The 27,500-nt window shown below is 44.1% G+C and overlaps 1 protein-coding gene across 1 annotated transcript in view; it reads left to right on the top strand.

The window, feature by feature from the left end:
* Window positions 1-27,500, top strand: part of exoc6b (exocyst complex component 6B) — a 204,457-nt gene that overhangs the window by 55,019 nt on the left and 121,938 nt on the right. The window contains exons 7-8 of the mRNA XM_080741978.1: window positions 21,403-21,567; window positions 23,131-23,199. Coding sequence (XP_080598104.1) covers window positions 21,403-21,567; window positions 23,131-23,199 — 234 coding nt within the window. The remainder of the gene's footprint in view (window positions 1-21,402; window positions 21,568-23,130; window positions 23,200-27,500) is intronic.

The following is a 27,500-nucleotide window of genomic DNA, read 5'->3' as shown; positions in this document are numbered from 1 at the left end:
GTCAAATATATAGAGGCCGAAATTGTGAAAATAGCAGATCTACATGCTCACAACGCCTCGCGATAGAACCATGTTATACCAAATGTAATGTAACATTGTAATATTGGATCATTCCGTCCTTGACAATAAGCAATGCTACTGTTTGAATGCTGTACAGACGCACACATGGAGCAAAAATAATGATAGAAAAAAAATACAAAAGGATTTGTTTTTCAACTTCCGACTTTCTCTGGTGGGAGTCAACTTGTGTAATGAAGTCGACTCAGTCGACTTGTTGACTTTTTCGTTAATGCCCCAGTGTGCTGGATATCAATAACCACACGGACCCTTAATTTGCGTCTCTATTCTAGACGTGAACATTTGGCGAATATAGCAGATCTATAAGCTCACACCACGCGAGCTCACGTTTTAGAGAATGAGATGCTATTTCAGGTGAAGAGATTTGGTCCTCAACACCAAATCTCTTCGCCTGAAATAGCATCTCATTCTCTTTCTTCGGAGAAGAAAAAGGAGTGGACCAAGCATGGAGCCCATTCACAGATACCATTAACACATTCCCCGCCATTTTAACATACCTTCGTACTCTACGGTGCCTCTGGTCTCCATAGACTTCCATGTAATTCATAGTGCACGGATCATGCACACCCATGCCTAGATAATGCACCACGTGTGTCCACATTGCTCACAGCTTTCAAACAAAAAAATCCGAATGGAAATCCGTTCAGGCATTCATGAGATAGAAGCCATTATGTTTTCCTAAAATGTAAACAAAGATGGCTGCCATGTTTGATAGATGGGGTTGCTATGGGGGTTAAACATGCAATTTCGCGATTTCTATCATGCCTACTACATTTTTTGGGGTCAGAAATTTTTTTTGAAAAAAAAATTTTTTTGACTTTTTTTTTTTTTTTTTTTCCAAAATGGCGGAAATTCTCGGGACTATCGGGCCTGGCAGGGAAAGACATTGAAATAATCTCGGGACTATCGGGCCTGGCATGCAATGAGTTAAAGGAGTAAGTAGTTCACCCCCAAAATGAAAACGTTTCTATTGATTACTCACGCCATGGAGACTTGAGTTCGATAATATCTTTTTGTATTCATCGCATTCCTAAGACAAAAATGTGATTATAGTAAATTTACCCCCCGTTGATTCCGGATGGGGACCCAAATGCATTTGGGTCCCCATCCGGAATCGATTGTAGTACATTTATTGTTATACTATTTTGTCTTAGGAAAGTGACAAAAAACAAAACAAATATTATTGAACTAAATTCTCCATAGTGTGAGTAATTTATAGAATATTTTTGGTGGTGAACTACTCCTTTAACGTCTGCTCTTCGTCTGTCAGTCAGTCTTGGTCTGTCTCTCACTTTTCTTTGGTAGAATACTTTATTAGTCAGAAATGTAAACAGCATGTGGATCAGTCAAACATTAAAGGAGTAGTTTACTCCCAAAATGACTTTTTTTCTATTGATTACTCATGCCATGGAGACTTGAGTTCAATAATATTTTTAGGCAATAATTAGATTTTAGTAAATGTACCCCATTGATTCCTAATGGGGACCCAAATGCATCCGGAATCAAGGGGGTACATTTATAGTAATCAAATTATTTTCTTAGGAATGCGATAAATACAAACAAATATTATTGAACTCAAGTCTCCATGGCATGAGTAATCATCATGAGTAATAAATAGGAAAAAAAATCATTTTGGGGGTGAACTACTCCTTTAAGGCTAAAATGATTACACAGAAAAAGTCCTGTGGACTTGTTAGTGTGGTTGCCTATTGCGAAGCACACCATTGTTATTGTTCCCAGTTTATGGAGGAACTTTTAGCCAATGAGGAAGCAGCATTCTCGTGACGTTACACTTTATGCAGCTTCTTCATTGTTTAAAAGTTTCCCTAAAAAAGTTCCACACGTCACCTTTATGCTGTTTTTCTCATTGGCTCATGAAAACCACGCCAACCACACTCGCAATTTACCCAGAATTGCATCTTTCTAGTTACTTGCGCGCAAGTACTGCGATCCGCTGGGTATGTATGTCGGTGTAATTATTTGTTTAAGCCCGCAGCCCAATCAGGGATCTACGGCAACGTCATCATTAACAGCCAATGAGGGACCAGAATTCCTGGTGATGCCAATGGTGATCAGAGCAGAGCGCACCCCATGGCGCGCTCTGCTGGTGCACGTGTATTACTTGTGCACAAGCAGCAAGTTGGCACCTCGACAGAGTGCATTTCCAGTTTCCTTTGTGATCACACGTATTCAATTCATCAACATAGGATCAAATATTGCACATTAATACATGTCATCAACACATAAACAGCTATATACTCTCATGTGTCTCTCTGTCTCTCCATCTCTCTCTCTTTCTCTCTTCATCTGTTCTTCTCCCTGCGTCCCCGCCCCCCCTTCATCTTGCCCTCTCTCTCTCTCTCTCTCTCTCTCTCTCTCTCTCTCTCTCTCTCTCTCCCTGCCTCTGGGCGTTCGGTAGGAGATGCAGGGATCAGGGCTCCTGCTGCCATTTCAGGAGTTCCCCCGTTCAGCGCATGCACACACACACACACACACACACACACACACACACACACACACACACACACACACACACACACACACACACACTCTAATAGGAAACAGATTCCTCGGTCTGTGAAGTGGAAGAAGATTGATTACCTGTATCTAGTTACTGAACACACACACACACACACACACACACACACACACACACACACACACACACACACACACACACACACACACACACACACACACACACACACACACTGAGGGTGGCGGAGGGCTCCTGCTGGTTCGGTGTATTGAACCATCACAAGGATAAACCAAAATAGATGTGTGTGTGTGTGTGTGTGTGTGCTTGTGCATGTGCGCGCTCTCCTGTGTGTGTGTGTGTGTGTGTGCGTGTGTGCGTGCGCGTCTGTGTGCGCCTATATGTGTCAGTCAGTGTGCATGCTCGTGCCAAATGGTGCTCCACAGTTCAGTGCTATAGAATCCCATTATGTCTGGCCTCACTGTGCTGATGCCAGAAAGTCAACCATGGCACTTTGTAGTGAACTCCAGAGTTACATTTCAACCCCGCCTCCCCCCCCCACCCCACCCCCGTATTACCTAAACTTCATGGTTCATAATCGTCACTTACGAGCACAGCATCCACTCTCTCTAAGACTGATCATCCTGCTATGGAATGACCTAAATATTTTTTAACTTATTTAGGCCCAGAATTATTCAATGCTTAAACTAATTGGAAAAAATAGCAGATCTACAAGCTACTGCGAGCTTGTAGATCTGCTATTTTTGAAAAGTCAAGAAAATGTTTGCAAATCTCTGAATCTTTAAAGCGAACATTTGTAACTCAAATTTTGCTTCTGGGGGCGTCCCTGGAAATAAAATCTTTGAGATTGGGGTCCGCGGCCAAATGCATATCATTTTGGGGGTCCTTAACACATCGGGTGCCCACGGTGATTCAAGGGTTACCCTCGCAGGGGCCCACCGTCTCCATGGCAACACGTCATTTACGTACCTTCACGTCGTAGAAAAAGTATCCGTAATACGTTGAGTAAATGTAATCCAAGTATCTACAGTTTATTTTCACGATGATCTTTTCTTTCAGTCAGGACAGCTTTTTACGTGACACACACGCCACAGCGTGTGTCACGGGCGGTAGAAAGGTTCGCGTTTTGAATATGGTGATTGAAAAAGGAGAGGAATCCGCCATGTTACGTACCTCTGCGTTACTGGGAAAATAGTATCCATGATCCGAGTAAATGTAATCCCAGGATATCCTGTTTCTTTTTACGATAATGTTTTCTTTCAGTCAGGACCACGTTTTACTAAACCTGGGCCACAGCGTTTGTGTCACGGTAGGTAGAAAGGACCGCGCATTGAACATGATGATTGAAAAATCTAGAATAGGAGAAGAATCCGCTATGTTACGTTTCTCCGCCGAGACTCCGCACGGGAAAATACTAGTACTCGTCATGATACGTACTCGGATACATAGAGGGACGATAGAGTAGGAACAGAAGCTTGTGAGTGGCTGGAGGGAGACGGCACATGCTGGTCACGTGTACCGCGCTGCATTTTGGGAAATGTAGTGTTTTTCCCATTATGGTTGGTGTTTGATCACCGTGGTAGATCCTTCATTGCGGTAGCAATGTACAGTAACTACAGTACAGTAAAACGCGTCAAACACGTCGTGGGCACTGCGGCTGGGCCTCCAGAGACATCAAAGAGATTGGCGTGTAGACACCTCGTGGGCACCCGATGAGTTAACGTGAAAAAGTTTGAGCATAGTTTTTTCAAAAAACCTTAGAAGGATTCAGAAGACACTTGTAGATTCGGGTCAAAATATCCAAAGACGTGCACAACTTTTCATGATTTTTCAAAAAAAGAATAGCAGTAGGGATGGGACGATACGCGATATTATCGTTTATCGTGATTAAAAAAAACACTCACGATAATCATATCGTGGAGATGTAATTCATCGTCATATCGTCCTCCGTCATGCACTGGGACAATTCACCTTTTATTTGCCGAGCTGCATATCCGGTACCACTTAAACCCTCTATAATTAGCAAAAGGTACTTACGTACTTGATTACGTCTATACATACTTGATACAGTCTTTTTTTTCAGTCTCTATAAAATGTATTTGCCAAAAAATAGCTGATCTACAAGCTCACAACGCGACACGTTGTGACGCGTCGTGAGCTTGTAGATCTGTATCCCCAGATCTGATCCCCAGTATAATGGATTTTGATTATCGTAATGATAATCGTTAATCGCAATTTCTTTTGTCACAATAATCGTGATATGAAATTTTCAAATCGTCTCATCACTAGTAATAATGCGTACCCGGGCCTAAATGGGTTAAGGGGAAATAAATCTGTGCCAGATCTAGCAAACCTCTGAAATGCTCATGGCCGTGGCTTACAGCAGCGGTTCACAAACCGTTAAAACACTTAAGACCTCTGTGAGTGCACAAATGGTCCATTTGGTTCCATTTGCGCACTCTTAGAGACTTAAGGACGTGTAGGGGTCCATTTAGAACCATTTCAAGACGCCCTGAGACTGAGAAGCTCTACTTTTAGAACCACTGTCCTGTAGGGCTGTCACAATTATTACATAATCGTCTAATCGTGATTATTTGACATAATCGTGATTATTTTTCACCAGTAAGACTCCCTAATCGGGAGATAAGCGACCGTAGGTCTCGCTAGAAGAGGGCCATGTGAGAAATGAGAGGTGGGGTCTCCGCGTTGCCTTGGCGGACGAATAGGTACCGGCCCCGGCTCTCCCGGACGCTCCTAGGCCGAGTTAGGGCATTTTATGTGAGCTGCAGTGGAGGGGGTCCTCCACTGGGGGCGCCACCACTTTTGCATCCGTTCTGGAGTAGCAGGAGTGGGTGGTCCCCGGGAATTCCCCGTGAGCAGCCCCGTGGGGGTGGTCATTTGGTCATTTTTGCACATTTGGTATTTTTTTTACACCTGGGGGTCCCCCAGAGACCTGGGGGTCCCTGGAACTCCGGGGGTCCTTGGGGGTCCGCAACGGTTGCGGAGATATGAGCAGGGCAAAAGTGTGACGTCTGACGTGTGACGGACGGACTGACTGACGCACGGACACCTGGTGGAGCTTTCTGTAGTAAGTGCGACCTGCGGTCGCAATAATCGTTTCCATGTCAAAAATAGTGGAAATAGCAGATCTACAAGCTCACAACGCGTCGCATCGCGAGCTTGTAGATCGGCTATTTCCACTATCAATGTTCTTTTTTAAGTATAACGTTGTCAAATTGGTCAAGTAATTTCTTTGTATATTTAGCTTATGTGTCATATCTACCATGTGCAACTTCAAAGCCTAAAAGCCAAACAGAAATGTAATTGTCCACGACAAATACACAATTAAATCGTTAATCGCAATTATTTGAGAGAAAATGAATCGTCATATAAAATGTCATAATCGTGACAGCCCTACTGTCCTGTAGAATGTGCCACGAGTAGGGTAAGGCTGAAATCAAAAGGCCTGTTAATGCTTTAACTCACAGCAGCTACTGTTCCCTAACTAAGATGAAGCATATATTAAACAAATATATGAAAATGACATTAAACTTTTGGCTAATCATACCGACTAGATCATTCATTGCCCGTAGTTGTCGGTCATGAAAAATAATGTCCAATATACTGTATGTAGAATTTAACTGCTGTGGTTTGACTTGAAGTGGACTCAACACAAACTGGTCTATTTGAAGTGCACCTTGAGAACCATGCACCTGTACACAGCTACATGATCTACCCTGCGTTTCTTTGTCTTTTCTCTTCTGCTCTCACTTTATCTCTATCCTCTCTCTTCTCATGGCATATACTGCTAAATGATGGAGCGTGCACGAATACAGCAATTTCACCGTCTTCTCTACGCCCGTAAACCTATGATGGGACGATAAAGCTGTTGTCGGCTCTAGTCGGCGCGACCTCCTCTGCCTTTCAGACACACAACACATACTCAAAGGTTATGTTGGAAATCGATGATACGTTTAAGCTATGCGTTGCGTTATATATTTTTGCTCAAGCGTAGTACATCATACAGTACGTTGGCTCAGGTCGGCTAGCGGTGTTCAAAAAACAAAACAAAATACAGTAGATGTGGTAGAAAACGATTGTCACCAGGACAGGAATTTCATGGAGGCCATGAAGGCCATGGCCGTCATTGCCCCTCAGTTTGGCCTTGTGCCCCTCCAAAAAATTGCATGCCCTGAGGCCGCAGTGGCCTTAATGCCAGAGTCCAGCTGACTGTACCACTTTCTCCTCTGTCTCTCTTGTCAATATGTAGACACCAGTGTCTTTTTCTTGTCATGTAGACACCAGCCTTTTGTTGAGGCCCCATGTTTAAACCAAACCAGTGGCCTATATTTGATTTGTGCAGGGCCGATTATGGATCAGATTGTAAATACCATTGTATTTATTTCACAGTAGATAATCTACATATTACATTTAAAATCCTCCTTAACCCTTACATTCAATTAATTATTTCAATGGACTAAAATCTTGTTTTATTTGTGCCCTCAAAAAATGGACAACCCAAAAGGCCAAGTGGCCTTGCCCCTAAAATGACGAAATTCCAGGCCTGATTGTCACTGTTCAGTCAGTGTGCACACGACGCCTTCACTTCTTTTGCATGCTCTGGTGGAAGAAAAAAAGGCCGTCTCTTAGCTGTTGAAGTGTTTCTCACACTGTGAGTCACTTGGCAGCGACGCCGTCGCCGTTTCGACCGCAAATATCGCGCCGTCTCTCAGCTCGTAGCCTTGACAAATCTCTCTCACCCCTTTTGATTAAAAACAAGAAAAAAAAAAACAAATCCCAGCCTCCTTAACCCCTTTAGACCTAAACGCCCAAATCTGTGTCGCTTTAGATTTGAACCACTTTAAACGTTATTTTATGCTTTAGCTATAAACGATATTTTGAAAAAATCCTGAACGTTTGAGTTGAGAATATTTTTGACCCGATTCTAAAAAATGTCTTCTAAATCCTTCTTCTAAATCAGTGGTTCTCAACATTTCAAGGACCCCCAAGATTACATGTATTTGGCTGCGGACCCCCATCTCAAAATATGTTGTTCCAGGGACCCCCTAGAAGCAAATATTTGAGTTCGCTTTAAAAATATAAATATTCAAAGACTTGCATAAAAGAAATCACGATTTTTCAAAAATAGATCTCCAAGCTTGCAGCGCGGCACTTGGTGCTGCGCTGTGAGCTTGTATATCTGCTATTTTGCAATAGTTAAAGCGTAAAATAATTCTAGGCCTAAATGGGTTTAAAAAAAAAAAAACGATTACGGGGAGGACATTATTCTCTTTTGCGCGAGTCAGCGCGATTCGACCACAACAGAACGCGGTGCGTCCGTCAGGGAGACAGACAGACAGACAGACGGACGGTAACTGTCAGAGCCGCCTGTCAGCGCGCTGAGCACCACAAGCTTTACTCTTTTCACTTGTGATTTTCGTCAGTCGTCGGCCTGGCACCGCGGCTACACAGAGGGACGGGGGCCGGATCCCCTTGAAGTGGGCCGAGGCCCCGGCCGCCCCGCGCATAGTTAGCGTGGCACAGCGTTGCGGCAGCGCAGCAGTGGAAACACTGAATGCCCAGAAAGAAAGAGAGGGGGAGAGAGAGAGAGAGAGAGAGAGAGAGAGAGAGAGCCTGAGAAACACTGCATAACCAGAGAGATGGAGAGGCAGTGGTTCTCAACCTTATCAAGCTGCGGCCCCCAAAATAATCATATTTTATCCTACTGTACGAGCGCTAAGAGTTGAGGCTTTTTGCGTAACACGGTTCTATTGTGAAGTATTTTCACAATTTCTGCCTCTGATATTTGACAGTTTGGCCAACGTTTAATTAACTACTGTGTTAGAGCATGGGTTTGTTGGGAATTAATTGTGGTGGGGGGGGGCACCTCTTCACAAATGGCTCAAAGGAATCTCAAAGGGCTCATACCATGCACGTAATCACACACACACACACACACACACACACACACACACACACACACACACACATATGCGCGCGCACACACACACACACACACACACACACACACACATATGTGCGCGCGCGCACACACACACACACACACACACACACACACACACACACACACACACACACACACACACACACACACACACACACACACACACACACACACACAACTATGCAGCTGTTGGAGGAGTGACGGTGGGGATAAGTTGAAACACTTGGTTTGAACTATATTTGACGTAACGGTTGACGTACGAGCTGACGGAAGTTCGCTGGTCAAAACAACATCGCACAAAAGAATGAAGAAAATGCGCTTTCATCTAGTTATGATGCCCCCCCCCCCCCTACTCTTTGTTGCTGTCGTCTTTTTGTCCCGATCGAGCCTGAGGCGGGTTTGTGTGTGTGTGTGCGCGCACGTGTGTGTGTGTACGCATGCTAGAAACCACAAGACGCACTCGGTGACAGAGTTCCAACAAGGAGGTACAGACAGGGGCGTCACAAGGGGGGGAAAAGAGGAACTGAGTTACTAGGGCCCAAGGTGGAGGGGCCTTAATTATTTTATACTCTGTCTATTGAAAAATAGCAGATAAACAAGCTCACAGCGCGACACCGAGTGCCGTGCTGCAAACTTGTAGATCTGCTGTTTTTGAAAAGTCGTGAAAATGTGTGCAAATATTTGTGCAAATATTTGAATATGTATTTTTTAAGCGAACATTTGTGACTCAAATTTTGCTTCTTGGGGGATCCCTGGAACCAAGTATTTTTAGATGGGGTTCTTTGGCCAAATATCATTTTGGGGGTCCTTCACATGAAAAGGTTTGAGCACCACTGACACAGAAACATAAGATTTTCAAAAAACCTATGACATTTTCACGATTCTTCAAAAATAGCAGATCTACAAGCTTGCAGCGCGGACACTCTGTGCCGCGCTGTGAGCTTGTAGATCTGCTATTTTTCAATAGTTAAATCACAAAATAATGTAATAATGTGTTCCCAGTCTAAATGGGTTAAACCCCCTCCCCCTATGAAGAACATTCATGGGGGGCCCGCAGTTAATCCTCGTACCCAGGGCCCAGATTTCGGTGTGACACCCCTGGGTACAGATGTGGTGCGGTGGACGAGCAGACCGTTCTGTGATGATAACACCTCAGACATGGCTGCTTCTCACCACTTCAATCTCACCTCGCTCTCCTTAAAGCAATGTCAGTTCAAACCATGTTCATGTCTTCCTTCCTGTGGTCGTAATGGCTTCTTTTAGTACATTTAGACCTGGAACCACTTTGACAATTATTTTATGCTTTAACTATTGAAAAATAGCAGATCTACAAGCTCGCAGCGCGGCACTCGGTGCATCGCTGCAAGCTTGTAGATCTGCTATTTTTCAATAGTTTTTGAAAAATGTTGACTCTAATATTTGCTTCTGGGGATCCCTGGAACAGTATATTTTGAGATGGGGGTCCGTGGCCAAATGCATGTAATTTTGGGGGTCCTTGACATGAAAAAGTTTGAGAACCACTGATACAGAAGAAGGATTTAGAAGACATTTATAGAATCGGGTATTGCAAAACATTTGCACAAAGACTTGCACAAAATAAATGTTCTCTTTTTTTTTTTTTTCTCAAATATAGCAGATCTATGGTATAAAATAATGGTTAAAGTGGTGAAAATCTAAGCAAACAAAGATGCATTGCCAGTCTAAACGGGTTAAACCCTTATTCATTCTACAACATGCCTTCTAAATCGGTAGTTCTCAAACGTTTTAGTGCAAAGGACCCCCGGAAGGACTTGTAATCGGCCGCGGAAGGATGGCCCATCTGAGAATGTTTTGTCCCAGGCAGGGACCCCCGGGAGAGAAGATTTGGGTTAAACATTCTAAACGATTAAACATCTTTGAACTCTGGGTATCTGCGATTTTTGAGAACGACCGTTCTAAACCAATGTTCAAAATATACAGATCCGTCGAAAGAACATTTGAATATTGTGTGAAGGTAAATTGAAACTTTCATATATTCTAGATACATTGCACATGCAGCGAATTATTCCTAATCTTTTTTGTTAACATTTTGTCATACCAAATATCAAAAGTCCATATTTCAAAATATGACAATATTACACAAGACCACTCAGAACAAGGATTTATAATAGAAAAAAATACCAACCTTGATTCTGAAATTAGAGTTGCTTGAAGTCCAGTGGGAAGTTTTCCGCAGTTATTTATGATTTGGGGTTCTATGGCATCTCCAGTGCTTTTTTACGTAATATATATATTCTTTTAGATGGAACTGTAGTAGTGGTTCTTAAACACGTTATTATTATATAGTATATTATACACACACACACACTAGGGATCGGACGATATGACATTTTCGTTTCACGATTATTGTGACAAAAGATTTTTCACAATATTTACGATCTTATCGCGATAATCGAAATACATTATCCTGGGGTGGAACATTTGCCAAAAAATAGCTGTTGTGAGCTTGTAGATCGGCTATTTTTTGGCAAAGACATTTGACAGAGAATGAAAAAAAAGACTATCAAGTACATGTATTACAAGTACCTTTTACCGATTACAGAGGGTTTAAGTGGCACCAGATATGCAGCTCGGCAAATAAAAGGTGAATTGATCCCAGTGCACGATGGAGGACGATATCACAATAAATTAAAACTCCACAATATGATTATCGTGAGTGTTTTTTCATCACGATAAACGATAATATCGTGTATCGTCCCATCCCAAAAATCCAACGCACACACACACCGTCCACCACAAACCGGCAAGATTTAGGAACCGAAAAAACACACAATCTCTCCTTGACAACCAGCGCTCCTCTGTAGCCAAACGCAGCTAGGCTAGCAACAATTAGATGGACACATATTGGCCCTAATGTCTCATTTACTGCTCGTTTTATGCCAACGTTGGATGGCTCCAATTTTCCCTTCAGCTTTAATTGAGTTTCAAGTTGCACAGGCGTTCCCATGCAGCCACAGTTCTATCAACCTCACCAACCCCAGCGTCCTTATTCTCAGGATGTCATAATAGGCAAACATTAGGCAAATATATATATCGTCGTTGTCCGGTGAATACCTTGTATGTCCAAAATTGTTCGTTTTTATCATTTAAAAAAAATGAACTTAACTAGTGAAAACAGCCGACCTACAAGCACACAACGCCTCGCACTGTGAGGCGTTGTGTGCTTGTAGATCCGCTGTTTTCACTACTTTTGTGCGACTTGTATTATGAAGCAGGGCTTTAGTTTACGAAAAACTATACACATTTGAAACTTGGAGATACAAGGTTTCTCTCCGACAGTGACGATGTATATGGCTATGCTGCAAAAATAGTGGCTCTGCAATACTGGTTCCCAAACACTGGGTCGGGACCCTTTTGTGGGTCAAGGAAAAATAAAATATATATGGGTCCATTGATTTTTATCTTATTTATTCATGAAAATGTTTTGAAATAATAATTGAAAACAAAATGTAGGAAAACTAAAACATTAAAGAAATTCCATGAATTAGGAAACGAATGTGTAGGGCTTTCTCTAGTTTGTGTTCCGCTGTTCTCTTTTGGGTCACAGGCTAACAAGTTTAGGAACCAATGCTGTACACACAAGCTCACAGAGAATTCAAGGTAAACCTTTTTTCTTTTTAATGGCTTGTAAAGGGGAAAAAGGAAACGAAAAAGGAGTATTTCTTTGCGTAGCTGAACTACAAGTACACATATTTCACAGTTTCACAGTGTTTTATCAGCCCTCTGAGTGCAAAACAATGCAAGACACAGGGAAACACATTTTCACCATATGGGACCTTTAAAGATTGTTTTTGTTTTTAGTTTTTAGTTTATTGTGACAGAACACTGCAGAGAGGGGGAGTAGGGGATAGAGATGGATCAGGGACATCCTGGCCATTGGGAAAAGCGGGACAACTCCCGAACGGCCGGTTCATTCCCGGCCGGTCCAGGCCAGCCTTTAGGAAAAAAATAAAATGTCGGCCTTCGTTCCATTTTGGGGGCTGGGCGGCCAACAAAGTAAATCGTCACTGAAACCTCGTATCTCCAAGTTTCAAATGTATAGATTTTTTCGCAAAGTAAAGCCCTGCTTCATCATACAAGGCTGTTGCACAAAAGTAGTGAAAACAGCAGATCTACAAGCACACAAAGCCTCGCACCGCGAGGCGTTGTGTGCTTGTAGATCGGCTGTTTTCACTAGTTTAAATCATTTTTAAAATGATAAATACAAAACAAACGGTTTTGGACATACAAGGTGTCCACCCGACAACGACGAAATGTACAGTAATTGGCCCACTGGCTTGTCACTTGTCATGATCTGAAATGGCAAATCTTTGAGTAGCAGGGCAGTAGCGGGCAATGAGGGCCTCTCCAACTCTTTTTCCCGGGCTGAATCAGGGGCCCAGCACGTCCCTGAGAGGGATAGAGGGTGAAAGAGATGAACAGTTGTGATGTAAGCCAGGCCTCCAGATGCATTTAGAACCGTCTTGACATCGTGATTATGATGAGCTTCGCACCGGATCCTCTGTTCCTTACAAGTGGTCAGGGGGAGAGAGAGATTGCGTTGATGTTTTTTTTATATAGTAGATCATTAGATCACTTACATTGTAATGCCTTTCACGCAATAGAGGTGTGTGTGTGTGTGTGTGTGTGTGTGTGTGTGTGTGTGTGTGTGTGTGTGTGTGTGTGTGTGTGTGTGTGTGTGTGTGTGTGTGTGTGTGTGTGTGTGTGTGTGTGTGTGTGTGTGTGTGTGTGTGTGTGTGTGTGCGCGTGCGTGTGAAAGAGAGAGAGTGTAATTAGATGTGGATCTCCATGGTGTCTGTTATTGTTTTATATGACTCATTATTTAGTCCTGTGTGTGGGCAGCAGATCAAAGATGGCATTGTATTCTTCAGCCTCGCTAATATTGTGTTCTTCCGGGCGCACATGAACACACACACACACACACACACACACACACACACACACACACACAAGCACATACAGTACACACACACACACACACACACGTGAACACCAGTTTTCCTCATTACCTTTCTCAGCCTAGGTAGCGAGAGCAACATCGATCGAGATGTCAACACGCGGGTGACATCACCATTGACGTGCGTCCGTCCGTTCGGTTGGCTTTTTAGGCGTCCCGTTACGTGCCTGAGGGCTTGCCCCGCACACAGGAAGCGGGCGGACGCGAGCGACGGCGGCGGCGGAGTTGAAACGCGCCACCGAACCGGGGCGTTGTTCGTTGGCAGAGCGCGGCGCTCCCCGCTTGGATCTGCCAAAGGAAGGCGTTCTTCTTATTTCCTCTGGTCGAACTAAATAACATGGAGTCCTGAGGCGTGTGTGTGTGTGTGTGGTGTGGTGTGGTAGTGCCAGCCGTGGGAACTCAGGGCTTAAAGCTCTCCAGAGCTCCAGAGCATGGCCAGCAATGGTTTTGTCTTGTGTGTGAGAGCGATCTTTTTTTTTTGTGTGTTCCATTGTTTTGTTTTTTTAGGCTGCCGTTTAGGTCTTTTCACACAGAAAGTGACTGACACGCCTAGTAATTCATTTTCAATGAGAGGCGGGCGGGTGGGCAGGTAAGGACGGGAGGGTGCGGGCACGATCCTGACCGGCAGAAGAGAGTGCCAAGCCCTGCACGCTCACACAAAACTGTTGCCTTCGCGGTCGTCTCACGCACGCGAGCGCCCTGCAACCAAAGCTGGCAGCAGAGACCACTTTCTGCTACACGACCCCCAGGACAATGATTTGACTACAGCTGAAGCATTTGTTGGTCTTTCTGTCTGTGTCTGTGTTCACATGAGAAACAGGGTTCCCACGGTCATGAAATTCTTGGAAATATTTTGAAATTAGAAGAAAAGAAATTCCAGTACTGGAAAAGTTTTGGAATTGATCAAGGGTCCTGGAAGGTCCTGGAAAAAAATAGCTATGCATTGTCTTTGGTTATTGATTTTGTTAATACCTCTGAAATGACAAATTAAACATTAGCCAAATTGTCAAATATTAGACGCAGAAATTGTGAAAATAGCTGATCTACATGCTCACAACGCCTTGCAACGCGAGGCGTTGTGAGCATGTAGATCTGCTATTTTCACAATAGAAACGTGTTATACAAAATTCCTCAACTCTTAGTGCTCGTCAGGGTGCCGAGTCCCCAGTTAAAATATGATTATTTCGGGGGTCACAGCCTGAAAAGGTTGAGAACCACTGTCATACACTACCTGTCTTTGGGCATTGCGTGTAGGAGTAAGCGACTTGTTATTGAGCTGAATTATTGTTATATAGTCCTGGAAATTGGGTTAAATATTCTGGAAACGTTTTGGGAAAAGTTTTGGAAATTAATTGGTAAAAATGTTTGGGAACCCTGGAGAAAGCCAGAATGCAGGCGTTGTCGCTCCCAAACAAAGCCCTATATGCAGTATACAGTATATGCGACATATGTATGTACCATAAAAGCCACATGTACGGCAGTTTATCTACTGTATTTATATGTTAATTTCATCAAGCGTCCCACTAGCCAATCACAGCCTGTCTCGCAAAGCTTATCCAACTTTGAGGCAGACGTAAGCCGGACATTGTAGCCATGCTTCAGTTAACTTAAAGATGAAGTGCCATGAACCCCCCGCCCCCCAAAAAACATCCTTATCAGGTATTATGATTATACTAAAAGGAAGATTTTCTCCAAAGAAGTGTACAGAAAGAGTTAAAATTAGGTTTTTATGTGGCCACACCCACCAGCCTGGTTGTCATGGTGGGTGGTGACCCAGCTGAAGCTAGCCACACCCACAGTGTTGGGTGAATTGTAAAAGGGGAGGGGATGATTATATGATTTTATCTGTGTTTTTGGATCAGCACTTTTGACCCACAAGTTGTCAGCCTCCAGGAAGAAACCCCAAATACAAAGGGAATACATAATTGCTCATAACAACCACACCAGGGGGTCTAATGAAGTACTGTCAACCTCCTAGACACATGAAAAACAGAAAAAAGTACAAAACTATGGCACCGCCTCTTTAAGCCCAGAGATTTGTTTTTACGTGTTTTCCCATTGGTTTTTCACCGGACAAAGCCAGATGTGTTCCAGGAAGCAGCGCTCACTAAGTCCACTTGCTGCCGAGTCTCGTTCCAACCTGAAATGATAATGGTGGTTTTCTGCATGGTATTCTAACTGGGTTCTAATAGGAGTATGTCTGTTACTCCTGACCACGTCCCTGCTGTTTCTGTTTAACTGGGGAGGCCGACTTATCACAATCCTCCTCCTCTCTGTCTCCCGCAAAGCCCGGAGCATCACGGTACACTTAAGTTCCCCCGAAAAAATGGACTTGTTTATATTTGTGTTTATCTTTGCGCCCTCCAGCTCAAAATTATTTCCGTGCCCTCGCCTCTCCTCCAGTCACTTCGATGTTATAAACCTCATTTGCATACGGCATTCCTTTCAAAATGGAGGATGCTCCGTTTGTACTTAACTTGGCAAAACTGAGTGAAAGGCAGACGGACAAACAAATTAGACAAAAATGCCCCTTTTCGCCTGCAGCTTTAGCATCACATCACACCACATCACATAAACATATCTACATTTCCATTACACAAAAGTACCCCTATCGGTAAGAAACAAATTGACCCATTTAAAGGGATATTCCACTTTCAACAGGGAAGCAGCTTATGGGCCTTTCTCCACACACACACCCATTGTAAATTCAAACTTCATTTTAACTATGATAGATTCACTAAAAACACCCATTTTTTTCTGGTGACTCATTTTACCCTCCTAATACGTGAACAGGCCGTGTTTTTTCGATAACTTTCTTCATTTATTTTTAATAATTATTTGGGAAAATGAAAAACAAAAAAGAACTATTAAAAATAAATGAAAAATGTTATTGAAAAAACTGCCTGCTCACATATCAGGAGGGTAGTATGAGTCACCAGAAAAAAATAATGGGTGTTTTTAATGAATCTATCATGGTTAAAATGAAGTTTGAAGTTACAATGGGTGTGTGTGGGGAGAGGCCCTGGGCCTGGAGGGCCTGGTAACATTTACATCAAATATCTAAATATTGAATCAAGCAAATTAAAAAAAATGTTCAGGGTGTTCATAAAAGCCTGATTAAACGATAAAATTACCAAAAGTTTTTTTTTAAAGTGAAATATCCCTTTAACTGTGATTACAACTATCCTTATTATAATACACTATAATGGATTATAACTGTGATTATGATACACTATAAATTATTATAAGTTATTACTATGATAATTATAATACACTATAATAGATTATAACAGTGATTATAACACAATAACATCTATTATCATGTATTACAACAATATCCTGGTGGTCTAAATGAAAAGTCAGTGAGTGATCAGTCATTATGACGTGTTTAGCCCTGTTTGGCCTAGCTCAGACCTACTCTGGAGTGGATACTTTTTTAGTAGCACGTTTAGTACCACTTTCACACCACTCTACCCAGGTCTACACTAGTGTGGTGTGGTGTGGTGTTGGGCCATGTCAGTGGAAAAGGGGCTAGCTTTTTGTATGAGCTGTACATGTATTCTTTCCATCTCTGCGTTCAGGGCTTCACCTCTGATACTGAGAATGATGGAGTCTGTCTCTCTTCGCCTGTGTGTTTTCTCTGTTCAGATCTGTCTTTTCTCCCTCTCTCACGAGTCTGGACCAGGGGTGTCACACCAAATTCTGGGCCCTGGGTTCAAGGATGCATCATATTTTGTGCTCAAACCTTTTCGTGTGAAGGACCCTCAAAATAATATGTATTTGGCCACGGACCCCCATCTCAAAATATTGAGTTCCAGGGACCCCCCAGAAGCAAAATTAAAAAAAACGCTTAAAAATAATACATATATTCTTAGATTTGCACACCTTTTCACGACTTTTCAAAAATAGCAGATCCACAAGCTCGCAGCGCGGCACTCGGTGCCGTGCTGTGAGCTTGTATATCTGCTATTTTTCAATTGCTAAAGTATAAAATAATTAGGGCACCTCCACCTTGGGCCCTAGATCATTCCCACTTCCCCCCCCACTTGTGACGCCCCTGGCCTGTATGTTTCAGCTTAGATCTGAAGGAAAGGAGACTGAACTCGACCAGTTTATTTTTATTCATTTATTTTCCCCTAACCCTCCACAGAAGTCGGTTCAATTCAAAGGAGCCGTTAGTGGCATGAGAAAACGTACGTTTACATTTCCAAAGTGAAACATAATAAAAGCAGTTTAAGAAGGCATGTACAGCTGGAGGGGGTTGTGTTTGTCACTTTGCAACGGCAGTCTTTTGCACTCTTTATGGGACGATAGGCAGCATTTTCCACAAAACTACAAAAAATGCCTATTTAAAATAGGGCATTAACGAAAAAGTCGACAAGTCAACTCAGTCGACTTCATTACACAAGTCTACTCCCACCAGAGAAAGTCGAAAGTCGAAGAAAAACGTTCTATTGTGAAAATAGCAGATCTACATGCTCACATGTAGATCGGCTATTTTCACATTTTCTGCCTCTATATACAATGTTTTTTTATTTGGACAATGCTTAATTTGCCATTTTAGAGGCCTTAAATTGTCACTTAAGAAATGTGAAGATACCCTCTATACACTTAAGCTTTATGTTGGTTTGTTTACAGTTGACTGAGAAAACAATGTTTCACAGATCATCTGGGGACCCCCCAAAATAACTGGGGGGTCGTGTGTGTCGAGTCGAGTCGACTTGCAAAAATCTAAAGTTGTTAATGCCCTAATTTAAAATGTGTTTAACAAATTTGCTGTAGGTCAATGTCAGAGGACCACTCGGTACATACAGTATAGTGTCTCTATGTGCTCTAGATCAGTGGTTCTCAACCTGTGGGTCAGGACCCCCACGGGGGTCCCCACATTATTTTGGGGGGGTTCCCCAGATGATTAACTTAATGTGAAACATTGTTTTCTCACTCAACTGTAAACAAACCAACATAAAGGTTAAGTATATAGAGAATATCTGCACATTTCTAAAGTGACAATTTAAGGACTTTTTAACTCTCCCCACGCTTTGAACGATAACGCTCGCCCCATTTTTTACAGAACCTCGATGCCAATACGGCGCTCGTTCGGTTCGTTCGTCTGATGACTGTAAGCTGATGAGGGGTCGCGCGGCCGTTTACTGTAAACACATTTTCCGCTGTGATGGTGTAAAAAATCCATTATGCGTTAGATCAACGGAGAACAATTCACTTCCTTGTTGATTTCCTCTGGCCCGGAGGCTCTGTAGCCAGTGACTGCTCTGAATGTACGGCAACACATAGCAGGACAATTCACATTCATTCTCGCATGAGGCCGCCCTCTGCTGCCTGGCAGACCAAAGTGCACTATTGCACAATCAAAAAAAATAAAAAAAAATAAAAAAATGTCTGTCTGTCTGTCTATCTACTATAACGTCGCAAAGGTAAGCCGCTTTTTGATGGCACCAGACCCAATAAATAAATAAATAATCTGGCAGTAGGAGAGTTAATACCTCTAAATCGACAAATTAAACATTGACCGAATTGTCAAATATTAGAGGCAGAAACTGCAAAAATAGCCGATTGCAAGTCGCTCTGGATTAAGAGCGTCTGCTAAATGCCTAAATTGTAAATTGTAAATATATATGCTCACAACGGCATTTGAGCATGTAGCTCTGCTATTTTCACAATAGAACCGTGTTATACAAAATGTAATGCCTCAACTCTTAGTGCTCATCAGGGTGGGGGGCCCCCAGTTAAAATATGATTGTTTTGGGGGTCGCGGCCTGAAAAGGTTGGGAACCACTGTTCTAGCTCGCCTAAATAAACGACCCCCACTGTTTTTCTGTACATTTAATTTTACTGCTCCTAGTATTGATGATCTCTTGTATAGTGTTGTTGTATGTCTTTATGTGTCTTGATGAATTGAATACATGGGACCACAATGGAAACAAGCCCTCGGGCCTTTTGTGTTGTCATTTTAGCATAATTGCGACCGTAAGGTCGCAGTTTAGTATGAAAACCTCCACCGGCCGTCCGTCCGTCCGTCCGTCCGTCCGTCCGTCCGTCACACACGTCACACCTTTGCCCTGCTCAATGTATACGTGTAACGCCTGATACTGAGGTGATGTGTCACTGTGACATCACAGATACTGAGGTGATGTGTCACTGTGACATCACAGGTGAGATCGCAGTGATGTCAGATACTCAGAGCAGGGATCTCCATATTTAGGAATAAACAGGTGACATCACAGTGATGTCAGATACTCAGAGCAGGTATCTCCATATATGGGCATAAAATGGATTCTGTTAGGGATCTCCATACTGTATATGGGCATAAAAGGGATTAGTGATGTCAGATACTCAGAGCAGGGATCTCCATATATGGGCATAAAAGGGATTAGTGATGTCAGATACTCAGAGCAGGGATCTCCATATATGGGCATAAAAGGGATTCAGATGGAGATTCAACTTCAATGAGTAACAATGGCAAACTGTCAACTGCCCGTATGTCTTGATAATTGGTAAAACAAACTTTTGGCCTATTTGTGGCTTATCATCACATCCAACCATCTTAACACATCTACTGCCTCTTAATCTGAAGGTTGCTTGGTGCCTCGGCGCCACGTCGTTTCCTCCGTCGGCCGCCGCTATTATTTTGAAGGGCCGGAAGGGGGTTGTTTTTGTTTTTTTGGATTATCACTTGACGGCAACGATTACGTCATCTAGTCACATGACAGTGTGCGACAAGAAGATGAAGATGGCTGCGCCCTGCCTTGTGCCTTGTTTACATTTAGATCTGCTGCAAAATGTCTCAAAATGGCTATTTTGTTTAAATGAAGTTTCTTTATGGGCCTCTCCATTGACTTAACATTGAGGAGCTTCACTTCGCGTGCACGCCCAACGTGCGTTGTAAACAAATCGCCGACATTACCGATGCGAGCGGGACCGGAGCGACATTAAGTAAGTAATAATATCTTTACTGTATATACAGTAAGATTCACAGTCCTCACCGTCAACGGCGCCATGGTATTAACCCTTTCAATGACGGTGAGGACTGTCAACGGCGGCGAAAAAGTTAAGATACTCAGCTAGTGGGGAATGCTCTCTTCCCTGGTGAGAATTGCCCCTTTATATAGGGCTTGTTTGTGTATTGTATGACATCACGCCACATCATCAGCTGTGGACTCTGTGATGTCATCGTATCTCCATATATGGCCATCTCCGTATATGGAGATATAAGTCGTCCATGCCCAGGTATGGGCTGGTGAGGTCAGACTTTGTGTGATGGGTAGGTTATCTCCATATATGGAGATTCAACATTCCAGGTGTAACTATGGCTGCCCGTATGACGTGAGAGGTGGAGGCTGTGATATTTGTGGAGATAAGCGACCAACGGTCGCTTATCTCCCGATTAGGGAGTCTTACTGGTAGTAAACTGTCAATAAAGTATTCAATCAATCAAAAACTATACTTGAATAGCCTGCTTACTTGAATCTGTACTTGGACTGCTTTTGTAGATCTGCTATTTTTGTTCTCTGCAAAACAAGGGTGCTGTGGGGTTCAACACTCAACCAGACACACACAAACACACATAATCACAGAAGTGCGCACAAACTCGCAATTTCAAATTGCATCTTTCTAGTTTGGTTACGTACTGAGGAATTGGGGCTTCAACTGTGTGTGTGTGTGTGTGTGTGTGTGTGTGTGTGTGTGTGTGTGTGTGTGTGTGTGTGTGTGTGTGTGTGTGTGTGTGTGTGTGTGTGTGTGTGTGTGTGTGTGTGTGTGTGTGTGTGTGTGTGTGTGTGTGTGTGTGTGTGTGTGTGTGTGTGTGTGTGTGTGTGTGTGTGTGTGTGCGTGCGTGTGTGTGTGTTGCAGGCACAGCACCAGCGATCACTGGACAGTTCGGTGGCCATGCAGCAGAGGGCCGTGATTGGCCGCCGTGGCAGGAAGGGCTGGATGGAGAGTGACGGACAGGCCGGCAGTCCAATGACAGAACAGGACTCTGGAATTCTGGATGTAGAGGATGAGGAGGAGGAAGAGGTGAGGGCACGCACGCGCACGCACGCACGCACGCACGCACGCACGCACGCACGCACGCACGCACGCACACACGGCACACACACACTGTTTTCTAACTCAACAGTAAACAGACCAACATACAGTATAAGTGTATACAGGGTATGTGCACAATTCTGAAGACCTTTTTAATACCAAATTGTCAAATATTACATAAGAAAAAGGCAAACATTGTGAAAATAGCAGTGCAAGGCGTTGTGTGCTTACAGATCGGCTAATTTCACAAAATGTATCCGTGCATGGAACCAAGTCAAACTGAATGTAATGCCTAAAATTACGAGTGCTTGTCAGGGTGGGGGTCCCCAGTTCAAACAACATCATTATGGGGGGTCCCCAGTTCAAACAAGATCTTTATGGGGGGTCCCCAGTTCAAACAAGATCTTTATGGGGGGTCCCCAGTTCAAACAAGATCATTATGAGGGGTCCCCAGTTCAAACAACATCATTATGGGGGGTCCCCAGTTCAAACAACATCATTATGGGGGGTCCCCAGTTCAAACAAGATCATTATGGGGGGTCCCCAGTTCAAACAACATCATTATGGGGGGTCCCCAGTTCAAATTGGATCATTGTGGGGTATCACAGCCAGGAAAGTTTGGGAACCCCCAGCCTCCGTGTGCGGTTACCACAGCGCCACCCGAGCACCGACATCATTCCTATATGTTCTCTCATCGGGGATAAACTTCTAGCAGGTGAAATAATAGTGAAATTGAGGTGTTCCTCTTTTTGTCAGGACCCCTGGGAGGGGTCCCTGGGCACCACTTCGAGAGCCACCACCGCAGAAAACAATGAGGGTGTGTCCAGTTTGACTTTTGTACGTGTGAATATTATTGACTCTGTACACGAAAAACAACAAAACAATGGAGTCCTGACCGACCCTGAACCCCCCCGACCGGACCAGATGCACACGTTTCTTCTTCCTCGGGCCATTGTTGTTGTCGCTCGCACATCAGGGACATCGCCGAGCGAACGCAAAGGAGAGAGAACGATTAAATAACTTGAATAGATGTGAACTTGTCACCTTTTACGGGCCACTGGCACACAGGACTCTCGGGGACGCTGCTGGGGTTTTATTTGACTTCCTGGAACCTTGACACAACCTGCTCTGGGCGCAGCCAGACCTTGGCTGGAACAAACAACGGCATGGCAGCGAGGGGTCACCGCCTCTTGGTCACTGTGATGCTGACCCTCCGCTCTGTCTGTTGGTTTAGGTTTTCTTAAGACAATTCTACAAATGTCTTCTGAATCCAAAAAAACAAACAAACATTAGATATCATATGTACTAGAAGTTTGGGCCGCTTTGCGGCCCTCACATCTCACAGTTACTTTGCACTGTATATTTGTGTACATGTAGTGAGTAAGGAAGCTGTTGGTTTGAGCAGTTGTTGATGGAAATGACATGGCATTTGTTGCATTGGTTTATTGTCAGGTGTTTGTGTGTGGTGTGTTTAAATAGATATCTCTCTCTCTCTCTCTCTCTCTCTCTCTCTCTCTCTCTCTCTCTCTCTCTCTCTCTCTCTCTCTCCAGGTCCCAGGAGCTCAGGAGATAGTAGACTTCTCTCCAGTCTATCACTGTCTGCACATCTACACTGTACTGGTGAGATAAACCCACCTCCTCCACTGTCTCTTCTTTCCATCTCTCCTCCTTCCTCTCTCCTATCTAGGGATGGGACGATAAGCCATATTATCGTTTATCGTGATAAAAAAAAAAAAAAAAACACACACTCACGATAATCGTATCGTGGAGTTTTAATTCATTGCGATATCGTTCTCCGTTATGCACTGGGGATCAATTCACCTTTTATTTGCCGAGCTGCATATCCAGGTACCATTTAAACCCTCTATTGGTAAAACGTACCTAGGCCTATAATATACGTACTTGATACAGTATTTTCTTCACTCTCTACCAAATCTCTTTGGCAAATGTTCCGCCCCAGGATAATGGGTGCTACTATACTGTATTCTACTGTTCTCTCCTCTGCAATCCTGCCTTCTTTTTTCTTCTTTTCTACCCAACTTCTTCTTCCTTTTTTCTCCTCTCCACTCCTCTCCTCTCCTCTCCTCTCCTCTCCTCTCCTCTCCTCTCCTCTCCTCTCCTAACTGAAATGTTTTCACCCCTCATAACGGAGCACACACTGGGTTGCTTCAGTAACATCACTGTGTGGGTCCTCTTCACCGGTTGGCTCACTGTGCCTGTCCATCACAGGAACCCTTAGCAGCTCGTTTGTACTACAGTAAGCCTTGCTGAGCCGTTATGACCCGCTGGGCAGGAGCCTATTTCCTGTTTCTGTAGCGTGAGGCAGCTTGTGTACATCCCCTGGACATGACGCTAGTGGGGAAATCTCGCTATGTCTACGTCCCATTATTTAGACTACGGGCGTCGGCAGGTCAGCTACTCACCAGCATCAGGGTTACTGAGGTTTGGGTTTGGGTTAGGTTTAGGTATAGTGGTTAACATTCACCAGCGTCGGCAGGTTAGCATTTTCACCCGCGTGGAAATAGATGGTATGCGCGTGACATCACTGTTCATGGAAGTTATGTGGGAACACCTACTGAGTGGCAAAAAAACTAATCTCTGCCATTGACAGCCCATACATCCAAAGAGAAATGTCCTTTCTGATTGTATTAAACAAAGTTAAACTCACCAACATTGTGGCTGTGCTGAAAGCTTGAATTATCCTCTTTCTATCTGCAAAGTTTTAGTTTCATAAAAATCCACCATAGACATTGTATGAGCTACTTTCTGTGCAGGGGATTCTTTTCCCAAGTGTTCTATTTCGGCTGTATCTATCCTATGCGGCATAGCTGCTCTAATGCCATGCCAATTACATTTTCTCTGTGGGATCAATAAAGTTATAGTGTTGTACGAAAATAGCCGATCTACAAGCTCACAACGCCTCGCATCTGTGAGCTTGTAGATCTGCTATTTTTGGCTAAGGTTCTCAGAATCTCCTCAAGAATCTGTCTAAAAAGGAGATTTTCCTTTTTTTTTCTTGGCTATCACACAAAGATTTGGAGGACCCCCTGTAGTAACTCTGAGGACCCCCTAGGGGTTCCGGACCCCCTGTTGAAGACCCTTGCGTTAGAGTGTGGGAAAAGCATCCCATTGGCTGTCCTTCAGACCAATGATCACGTGGTAAAGTGCCTACGGCTCTTTCTAGGCTCCCTGGCTGTGCCAGTCCGTAAAAACCTGGTAGGTTCGATCGGTGGGTAGGAGGAAAATGACTTGAGCGTAGTCGCTGTAACACAGAGAGAGAGAAACAGTCATAACAAGAAATACTGTTCCTACGAAACAGTGTGGGCTCGCATGTAACACCATGTATGGGCACAAAGATCTACCCTTTGGCTGCACCTCATTGGCCATGGGCCCTGCCTTTGCACTGTCGGTACAAAGGCAGCGTCTTACGTCATTTTGAGGAGAACTTGACCTATAGATTACGTCATTTTTTAGGAGAACTTGATAATAACTAAATAATGAAGATAACATATGTGTGCTCTCTTTCGGCGAGCACACGACTAGAACTGCAACTGCCAACTTGCGTCTTGTGCACCAGAAGGCCATGCATGGCCTACTTGTGTGCCCGCAGAGCACGCCATGAGGTGCGCCCTGCTGGCCTCATTCATTGACGCCTGATTATGGATCCCACTGGGAAAGATGGATGGAAACGGCATAGAGCGCTCGTTTTCACAGTTATTGTCCACAACATTGCAAGCGGCGCGAAGGCCAGCGGACCTTGGTCCTGCTCTTCGCGCCCGAGTGCCGCAGGCGCGAGTGCCCGCGAAGCCGTGGTGAATGCAATCGTTCTATTTATGGCCTGGGCAAGCGCACGATAAACGCAATGATAATTGGGTTTTGGTGCACCTCGCGCGGTCCAAGTGACTACAACGGAGTGCTCCCTACGTCCGGTTCAGCCAATCACAAGCTTCAAAAATGAGTCCGGGGCGTGGTTATCCATCTTTCCCAGTGGGATCCATAATCACGCTTCATTGACTGACTGGTAATGATGACATTACCAGGATATACTAAACTCTGTTGACATCACCAGGAATGCTGGTCCCTCGTTGGCTGTTAATGATGACGTTGCCAGAAATGCTGTTCCGTGATTGGCTTAATATCGGCTGGCTACCTACCTACTGTACCTACCTACGTACCTACCTACATACGCAGCCGAACGCAGTACTAGTGCGCTCTGACGATACTTAGTTTGTGTAGTCATAAAATAGCCGATCTACATGCTCACAGCTTGTAGGGATGCTAGGGCTCTTCAAATCTGTCAAGATTGTGTTTTAACAATCTGTCTTAGAGAGGGAGACTGATGCGAAGACATACGTGAAACATTTGGAAAAGGTGTGTGTGTGTGTGTGTGTGTGTGTGTGTGTGTGTGTGTGTGTGTGTGTGTGTGTGTGTGTGTGTGTGTGTGTGTGTGTGTGTGTGTGTGTGTGTGTGTGTGTGTGTGTGTGTGTGTGTGTGTGAGAAAAATGAGACCCCAGGCTGTATGCCTGGCTTCTCTCCAACTGACCTGCTTCAGGGTGTGTGTTTGCGTGTGCGTGCATGTCTGGTTTATGTGTTTGTGTGTGAGTGGAAGTGAAAGCGACATGGGTGGGGTGTTGACTGGGACGCGACTGGGTTAGTTGAACAACGTGTGTGTGGAGGCCTGTGGGGGTTACGACTGGGCCAACACCATGAGATGGGAGACTCTTAAGTGTGTGTGTGTGTGTGTGTGTGTCAGGGTACAGGAAGTGCATGAACTGTGACAGGAAGGAGAAAGTGAACAGGCTGGAGGAGAGAGCGGGGTTAGCTAAAGGCCAACCAGGGTGCAGGAGGAAGAAAGAACGATAGAGCCACGGCGAGCGGAGGACAAGAGGTGAAAGAAAGGACAGAGAGGAGAGGTAGAGTTCAGAGAGAGAGAGGGAGAGAGAGGGAGAGAGGTCAGACAATAGAAACACTTGAGAGAGGGGTGGGTTTAGCAAAACAGGATAGAAAAAAGGAGTAAGCAAAAGAGTGAGAGTGAGTGAGAGGTACAATGATAGGCTGTAGCTCAGGAGGTAGAGCAGGTTGGCGGTTCAAATCCCGGCTCCTCCTGTCTGCTTGTCGAAGTGTCCTTGGGCAAGACTCTGAACCCCTATAGTTGCTCCCGGTGAGCAGGTTGGTGCCTTGCATGGTTTCCTCTGCCATCTGTGTAGTATGAGTGTGTGTGTGTGTGTGTGTGTGTGTGTGTGAATGGGTGAATGAATGTAATTCACACTGTAAAGCGCCTTGGATAAAGCCGCTATATAAATGCACCATTTACCATTTAGATGGAGGAGAGGATGAACTACTGTAAAAGGAGTGCTATTCCGAGCACAGGTCAGGTATGTTATTGTGGCCTCCTGGTGGCGCTATAACAGGCCGATTTGGAAAGGGTGCCATGTCTTCTTCGGCCTTTTCACAGCAATCGGACGATGTATTCATGATTTGGGGCGTTTCGTTCCAAAAATGCGTTTAGCAAAAGTCGACCTGCTGGTGGCGCTATAACAGGCCAATGTGAAAATGGGTGGCATTTGTTCCTTGACCTCGTGGGAATGTGAGTGCAAAATGTAATGGGAATCGCAAGCTGTTCATGATGTACGAGGCATTTTGTTCCTGCAAACTTTGGAAGCTGATGTTAGCCAATTAGGTTGGAATATGACATATCTGACATCTGTCTTGATCACATGACTATAGAAATACTATATTGTCGTTGTCGGGTGGAAACCTCGTATCTCCAGGTTTCAAATGTTATACGTTTGCTTCATCATACAAGGCCGTCGCACAAAAGTAGTGAAAACAGCAGATCTACAAGCACACAACGAGGCGTTGTGTGCTTATAGATCGGCTGTTTTCACTAGTTTAAGTCATTTTTAAAATGATAAATGCAA

Source organism: Nannobrachium achirus, assembly GCF_963921795.1.
Source record: "Nannobrachium achirus genome assembly, chromosome: 14".
In the NCBI taxonomy this organism is placed as follows: domain Eukaryota; kingdom Metazoa; phylum Chordata; class Actinopteri; order Myctophiformes; family Myctophidae; genus Nannobrachium; species Nannobrachium achirus.
This window is presented reverse-complemented; position numbering and strand designations above follow the sequence as displayed.